Here is an 8,855-nt window from a genome sequence, read left to right on the forward strand (position 1 = left end):
TTCCGCCAACTCAATCTCACCATTATTAAATTTAAGTGAATCCCCTTGACAGCCGGCTCATCAATCTCATTTCGCACATAGCATTTTCTTTTCGCACATAGCATTTTCTTTTCGCACATAGCTGTTTCATTTCGCACATAGCATTTTCTTTTCGCACATAGCTCTTTCATATCGCATCAAAGCTCTTTTCATATCACATCAAAGCTCTTTTCATTTCATTTCGCCTTATAGGCTTTTCAACACATCAAGGGGTATCCACACCACAATTATATTCAATTTCCACCACTCCCTTATTTCCACATATCACCATTCTTGTAAGCAACTAGTAACGTAAAACAGTATATCCATATATTCTCATTTTCAGACATCCACAACAGATCAAACAACAAACATAATATTTCAACGTATTTTCTCATTCCATGTACACATTATCGTCAATCAAATTACATCATTCACCACTCATATATATTTTCAGATAAATCAAAGTCAGCATGAACCAAAAATCATATAACAGTAATACCACAAATAAAGGGGACATATATAGATAATACTAATTATTTACTTACCTCGACCTTACAACACTTTTATCTATCCAATAGGTAGTGGTTCGGTCTTTGACTTTACCCCCGTATCCTATAATGAGTTATTAAACCACATACAGTTAATATATTGAGAATATCGTAATTTCTTTTAAATATAATATTGACTATCATTTGTACAATTTCTAATAATTCTTTAATATTTCATTTCTATCGAAATACAAATCTTCATTTTTCCTCTTTATTAACATACCATTTATTAAATATAATTTTCGAAATATTTCTATGAATTTTCTATCAATTTCTCGCTATTATACTCTTTAATTGAACAATAATACATATAATTGCGTGTTTGGTTAATAATTCTGATGGAATTGTATAAATTGGCTATAGCAACATTCAAATCTAATAAATTTAATAATCTAATTAACCAATGATATCATTTTTATATCTAATTCGATTAAATATATTTAATTCGACACTATTTTAAATAGCCAAACTTGTAAAATACTCCAATTAAATAGTACATCGCTTAGTATAAACAACATTTAATAAACGGATTAATTAAATAATATAATTATATAAATTAATAAAAATTAAAATTATACCTCGTACCTCTGTTTCTTTCTCTTTCTTCTTGCCGAAGTGTGTGTGTGTGGTGTGTGTGTATGTTTGTGTGTGTACAGCATGAACAACAACAAAAGAAAAGAAAAGAAAAGGAAAGAGAGGGTGAGGCGGTGGTGGGAGGTGGGCCACAACCCACTCTCAATTCTTTCTCTACTCTTTATATATGTATATATATATATATAAGGACATATATATCTTATTACTAATTTATATATATTATTATTATTATTATTATTATTATTATTTTATTTAATTAAATTTTTTTCAAAATACCAATTACGTCCTTTCTGAATTTTCTTAATTAATATAAGTTGCCCCAAAATATTATAACGAGCTCCAATTTAATCCGTTCAAATTTTATTATATTCCAATTATAGAACATAATTTATTTACTAATTAATTAAATTTCATAAAAATTTACCAATTAATCTTCCAATTATATATTACAATTTTTGGGGCGTCACATGACAACTCTTTGTCAACTACCGACTAATAATGTATAGACATCATATGTCCATCGTCAATGAAACGTGACACCTATCATGTAAATACGTTCATTAATACAAGTCTCAATAGAACAATCGATGCTCTTTTTCAGAATTCTCAACTTGAAACGTTTCAAACCAATCATCGAAAATTGATTTCATGGTTACCATATCATATACAAACCAAATTTCATTGATTATTTGTCATCTAAGGGCTTTGTCTGTGATACGCAATTATAACAGTTTATAACGCAATTTAAAATACATGATAAAAGTTGGCCAAATATAAATCTTTATTTATCTTTATTCAATATTACCACCAAAAAAGTTACTATAAACTACAGACAGCCTATCTAATTAGGCTTTCTAATTATCTATTTTAACATTCATACCTGGAGATATATGATGTGCTACTTTTCTACATTCATACACCCATTGTAATTCTAAAGCACAAACAAGATTAATTTACAGAAAAAAAATATATATATATTAACTCTAAAGAACTTTGCTACTAAAAAAAACTAATAATTAAATAAAAAATAAATATTAAATTATAATATTATTTGGTATAACCCTGTTCAATTCTATTTATGAACTAATTGTTCATAAAATAATTCTATAATTATCGTAATATAAACTTGACAACCCCTAATAGACCAAATAATCTTGAAACTACTTTTTTTAATTTTAGTTATTAAATATTCAAATTTAGGAAATTACATAAAGTTATGAATGGTAATGATTTTATACTATTGCATTTTTTCTTTTCGTATTTTCTCTTAATTAGGCTAATCAAATAAAACCTCTCACTTGGATAAAAATTTCATGTTCATTTGGGGTTTGACTTGATCTCATTAAGTGATCATTAATTCCATCAAATTAAATTTATACTTGTCTTTAATTAATTCATTCCTTGGAATTAATTGTGCTCCTTCCAATAGAATGAATTCCTTCTTAATTTAGGAGGAATAAAATGAGTCTATCCTGGATTAGAGTAGTCCATGATACGGGTGATACGTCCACATAAGATAATTGAATGAAAATACCCTCTCAAAAAAGGAAAATAATAAAAATGACACAGGATTCGCGCACTTTTTGTGGGATCGGGTAGTTGGACCAACCCGCCTAATCTGACCCGAATATGAGACCTGGAAGATCAACCGTCGGATCTTCCAATAAGTCTTCTACGCGATATCGACACGTGGACCTACTATGTACAGACATATGGATTTATAAATAATGTTGTTTGAAAGCATTTATGATAAGTTGCATTTATTGCTCATTCTACTACATTAGCTGGGAGTTCTCTAACGAGTTTCTCTGTTCTCAGAATCCACATTTCCAAGTAGTTTAAGATCTATTTCGACTGATCTTCAGGAAATGAGGTGCACGACTCGACCTACACAAACGACAAGGATCAGAATTCCTTCTTAATTTTGGAGGAATAAAATGAGTGTATCGCGTATTAGAGTAGTCCATGACGTTTAAAGAAATTTTTTTTTGCATAACCATAAAGCGTGTCTTTTACAAACCAATCTTTTCATGACACTAATGACCTTCATATACCTCAATATCAAGAGCCCATATTACAAATGCAAAGGTTAATTAACATTTAATTATTCCATCTATTTTAGAACCTTCAAAACATTGTTTCATCCTTCCAACTTTAGATGAAGATGCTTTTGAGAACTAATGCGGACTTGCTTAAATTGAAAATTCTTGGAGAGCCATATTTCCATCCACACACTCACATTTTATGACCATATTCCACTTTCTTTGTTTTTCGTTTTTGGTTTTTGTTTAACCAAGAAAAATTGACAATTTGGCAAACATGAGGGTTTTTATAAGGGATCATTACACTAGTAATAATATAGATTTTTTTGAGGTTATTTTATGTACCTATGTAATTATGTAAATTGCCTCTATATGTATTGAACGCAATTTTTATAATCGTAGAGACACATAAAATAGCATAAAAAAATCCATATTGTACTAGTGTTATACTCTCCTTCTCTGAAATTTGGTGTTACGCGTATATCTTTTGTAGTTTAAAAAATTATATTTACTACTCCTAATATTTGTTTACGTCTAACAAATAAATCATTCTTTAGTTAAAGTTCATTACATTTGCTGATATTAACAAGAATAGGAAATAAAATTTATATTTATCTTTGATTGACTTATTATTGATTTGGCTCATATCAAATAAAAAAAATTATGAACGAATTACCCCTATTCGTCTTCAGACGTTAATGAATGTGAGGAAGTATATTTTTACCATTACAAGGATAGTTTAGTCGAAAAAAAATTATTTACCTACAATCAATCAGTAATAAGTCAGTCAAAGATAAATATCAATTATCATTAAGCTTTTTTGTTAAAGTCAACAAATTCAGTGAATTTTAATTAATGGATGGACCTATTTGTTAAATGGAATCAAACTTTAGAAATATTAAATGTAATTTCCAAATACAAAAAGTATAATTACATTAAATTGGGATTATAATTATCCTTTTTTATAAAGGATAATTACATTCCCCTCCCCTAAAATTTGTTGTAACACGTGGACCCTCTGTAGTCGAAAAATTACATCTAGCACTCATGAGATTTGCTTTTATAACAAATAAGTCCATCCGTTAGTCAAAATTTGCTGATATTAACAAAAAATGAATGAAAATTAATATTTATCTTTGATTGACTGATTACTGACTTATTATAGAGCGAACAACTTTTTACGGACTAACCTACCCTTATAACAGTGAAAATATACCACCTCATACGTATTAACGCGTAAAGACGTATGAAGATAATTTGGTCATAAAAATAAGTCTATTTGACCTGCAATAAATCAATGAGGATTAATTAAATTTTTTTTTATTTTATTGTTAATATCAACAAATTCGAAAAATTTAACTAACGGAGGAACTAATTTATTAGACAAAAGTAAATCTTAAAAGTATTAGATTTAATTTTTCAAACAATAGAAAATTTACGTATAAATACGTTAAACCTCATAGAAGAATATCGTAATTATCTCTTTTTATAATTATACTAACCGAGGCATAATGTTTCAATGATTATACTATCTAGGTATTGGCTGTCTGAATGTTATCAAGTTCACGTTTCAATCTTATCATATAATCATGCAATTATTGAGAGTCACAAGGTACACTTTGATACCATCAAAACCGATCGCATCAAACATAAAATTAATAATACATAATTCGAAGGTAAGTTCGAGGCCACTTCAGATTCCACGGGGGAGTGGGAAACCGCCCAGAAAACTCTTAACATCAATCCATCATAATAAAACCTACGACACATGCAACTGCTTTTACAACGCATTTTACACAAATACGTATGTCTCGAGATGCTGTCGAACCATTCCAGAACACTTCCACTCCTGACCACGTGGGCAGTCCCACAAAAGAAAGGAAATATTATCTGATCATGTAAAGCTGTAAGTACAAGATTATAAAAAGCTGGCAATAATCTAGTTATGGTCCCACTTTAACAGCTAAACATGATGCGTTCGAGACGCCAGTTCTAACAAAACTGTTGCCAGAATCAAATACAAACGCCAGCAAGAGACCAACTGTCATTGCATCCGGGCCAAGAAGTTTTTAATGCATATCATCCTTGTTTTCATCACATAACTGCAGTCAGTTGTGGCGCTAAGGCTGTACTAGTAAAATTAAATGAAATTGAACTTTCCATAAAGATTAATTTCAATGTCACTATTAAATGAATACCTCATCTAAAAGTTTAAGTTGTTCGAAAGAAAAACTATTCAATATTAATATATTAACATTCCCATCGTTGCAAGTGGAACCTTTCTTTTTATATAGGGGTTGATTGATGGTGAGTATAAATAAACCACTGTCACTAGGTAGTTCGTGGAAAAGCAAACGTAACAGTCTTCAAGCAGAGTAGTTTTTAGGAGGTTCTAGAACTTGTATGTCCATAATTGGAGGAAGGAAAACCCACAGCATAAAAAGCCAATTCGGCATCAACAGCATAACAAGATTCATTCTGAACTAGGGACAAGATTCCATTAAGCTATGATATTTGACTGCATGAAAGTAATGAGATAAAGATGGATTCCATGAATGATAACATAGTAAAATAAGCTCATAGCAATTTCAACAATGGTAACAGTGGTAAATACATCTTCCTTTCTGTTTTAGCCGGTTGTACTTAATTGTACAGCTCGATTTAGATATCAATTTGAATGCAGATGAACATCAGTAGCTAGCAAAAAAATAGAAATAAAGATAAAATGAGGAAGATACAATATGTTGAGAAAGGATCAGAGCCATATCTGGGCAGAAACTTTCTTTGTCGAGACTTGCGAATTTGGCAAAATATAAAACCTCATCCAATCAATTATTGCCAAATTCCTGTATATATAAAAGAAAGCATGTAAATTGACCCTCACGATAATAACTGAACAGTAATTCTGAGTATATGACTGTTAACCAAGTCTACTTTAGAGGTTTGGAACAATATGGTCATGGGGAATTCAAAAGCCCAATGCGGAAAATATAAAGTGAAGGAAGAAATTGGCCACCGAGAGAAGAAATGACTTTACCCAAGAAGTTTTTGTCAAATATTCTGAATACTCTATATTAGGCTTTGGCATAGTTCACAGCATCGCGTTTGCGTTTGTTGGATTTTCTAAAGAAGCATATCCGAGCCCAAGATTTCTTTTGCTTCACTGGCTGAGACTTGATTGCCCTCTGGGTAACTAGATCAGCCATGTATTGAACAACAGCCTGAGGTAAAAAAATCTTATTTAGCATTCAGAAATTCAAAGGAAAACAGAAAGGACGATAGAAAGAGATTCGCAGTTATAGATGCAACAGCAGCAAATTAGTCAGATCACCTGAGGTCCCTGCTCAATTACATTTCTGGGGGGCACAGCCAGAGGATTACCCTCAACATTTAAGACTCGGAGGCGATTTAGCATTCTAAAAGAGTCCGGTAGGACTCTTATTTGGTTATTGCTCATATCCAACTCCTCTAGCATTTCAAGGTTTCCTATGGACCTGGGCAGAGACTGCAAGTCAGCAAAATTGTTGCTTATGTTCAGCTTTACAAGTGTTGTAGCAAAGCACAAACTCTCAGGGACAGATTCAAGCTCATTGAAACTGACATCGAGCTCCCTTAAGCATGACAAAGATGCCATTGTGGTAGGCAACTGTCTAATGTTATTGTAACGCACTGTAAGAATCTCCAGAGATCCTATCCGCCCTACTGCTTCAGGGAGTGCTTTAAGACGGTTATAGTCTGCATGAAGCTCCTTGAGTGAAGCACATTGACCGATTGTATGAGGGATTTCCTCAATGTCATTAGTTTCAACATTCAATTTCTTGAGACTGACAAGTGATCCAATAGTATCTGGAAGCACAGAGAGTCCATTTGAGCTCAAATCAAGCTCTTGAAGACAAACTAACCTAGCAATGGTACGGGGCAATGATTTCAACTGGTTTCCTCGCAGATCAAGATGAAGCAAGTTAAGAAGATCGCCAATTGATTCTGGCAATTCAGTGATTCTATTTCCATGTAAATCCAACTTTTCTAATGAGGAAAGTCCTCCTATAGCCTCTGGTAACACTGCAATCCTATTTTCTGATAAGTCCAAAGTGATCAAACTCGAGAGTTTCCCTATTGAATCGGGAAGCCATTCAATTTGATCTGATAGTTTTCCTTGGAGACTAAGCTTTTGCGTTCCTTTCTTAGCCGATGCTTCAATGAGACTTGCCAATTTTATTAAACTTAGTTTCTCACCATCTTGCCCTGCAAAAACCATTTTTTTCCAATATCACAAACAAAAATTCATGACAAGCACACATCAACAAAATAAACAATCAAATGATTGCGGACTCACCTGGAGCAGTAACTTGTTTAAGTGTGGGATCTACAATCTGCGGAACAGTGAAAACATCTCCAGATCGAGTCCCTACCCCTACCACATCCACATGAAAGGCCGTCTTTGGCTTCTTCACATACGTATCATCCTTGGTAAACAAGGCTTCTGAAGCCTTCAAAATCTCCTTCTCATTATAGAAACTGGAAGACGAGGATGACGTGGTAGTAGCGCTGGTGGTCACTGTAGAAGTCAAACTGTTCGATGAGCTGTAGGAAGGTTTAATGGATTCTGAGTCCGGCGAACCTGAATAGCCAGGCAAGCATTTGGAAGCTCTCTGAACCAAATCATCAAACACCAAGTGAACGCTTTCGAGATCCAACAGTTTCAGAGCCTCCCTCTTTTGCTCCTTGCTCTGGAAGTGGATCGTACTCCGCTGCATCTCTTGCAAAATCTTGAACAATTCTTCTGGGACATCTTTTCCCTTGCTTTGCTTCGCAATCCCCTCAAGTCTCAACTGATCTTCCCTCTCCACATTCCGGATCAAAGTTCTCGCAGCTTCAACTTCATCGATTCCCGGGCGGGCCGGTAACGACCTGTGTAGTCTCATTATCTCTTCAACCACATCGTCCGTTGTCATAGCCGACGACTCCATCACCAATCTCTTCAAATTTTCCCTTCCTGGTATTTCTCAAAAACCCGCAGAATCAACCATATAAAAATACCAATACACAAGAACTGCCCAAAGAGAAGCAAGGCCACATCAATTTAGAGGTTTTGACCAACAAAAGTAAGCGAAAAGCTGCCCAAATTAACTTTCTCAAAGCAAAACCAGAAGCAGAAACAAAAAAGGATAGTCATAACTCAACTCTCTTAGATTCAACAGCTTCTAGAACCATCAATTTCAGATGAAAATTCAACAATGACTGAATTAATATTTTAAGAAATTCCTCCTTTTTCTCCCAAATCGAGAAAAAAAAAAATATTATCCAAACAGCTTTGAAAAAGCCAAAAACAGTAACAATAATAGAGACAGTACACATTTTAGAGGTATGAAAGATGTACTTACAGAACTCTAACAAAATGATGCATGAAATATGAGCCAACTTTCACGGTGGGACTATCCTTCATACTTCTCAACTATGCAACACTGCAGTAATTTGCTCATCTTTCGAAAAGATGTCAATGATACCGATTGAAGCGTGGTAAGAAAAAAGAAGAATGAAGGGAGAAAATTGGTGGATAATTGAGGTTTTCTTGATCCAAGACAAAGACGTTGATATGGTCTATCAATAGATCTACTCAGCGCTTCCTTGTCTTTATTTATACTCTTCC

General features: G+C 33.1%; 1 protein-coding gene across 3 annotated transcripts; it reads right to left on the reverse strand.

Annotated features, from left to right (window-relative positions):
- On the reverse strand, positions 5,762 to 8,855 carry LOC105178199 (plant intracellular Ras-group-related LRR protein 4-like). Of its 3 annotated transcripts, none has more exons than XM_011101611.2 (5): positions 8,590 to 8,855; positions 7,542 to 8,201; positions 6,537 to 7,450; positions 6,243 to 6,426; positions 5,762 to 6,051 (listed from the first exon to the last, which is right to left on the reverse strand). In XM_011101611.2, exons 2-4 carry the CDS (start codon positions 8,173 to 8,175, stop codon positions 6,280 to 6,282), a joined length of 1,695 nt encoding a protein of 564 aa, XP_011099913.1. In that variant the 5' UTR covers positions 8,176 to 8,201; positions 8,590 to 8,855; the 3' UTR covers positions 5,762 to 6,051; positions 6,243 to 6,279. The 3 variants fall into 3 exon arrangements, with proteins under 3 accessions (XP_011099913.1, XP_011099912.1, XP_020554747.1); XM_011101610.2 differs by having other exon boundaries at positions 7,542 to 8,258; positions 8,590 to 8,853; XM_020699088.1 differs by lacking the exon at positions 8,590 to 8,855 and having other exon boundaries at positions 7,542 to 8,431.

This window comes from Sesamum indicum, linkage group LG15 (genome assembly GCF_000512975.1).
Source record: "Sesamum indicum cultivar Zhongzhi No. 13 linkage group LG15, S_indicum_v1.0, whole genome shotgun sequence".
In the NCBI taxonomy this organism is placed as follows: Eukaryota; Viridiplantae; Streptophyta; class Magnoliopsida; order Lamiales; family Pedaliaceae; genus Sesamum; species Sesamum indicum.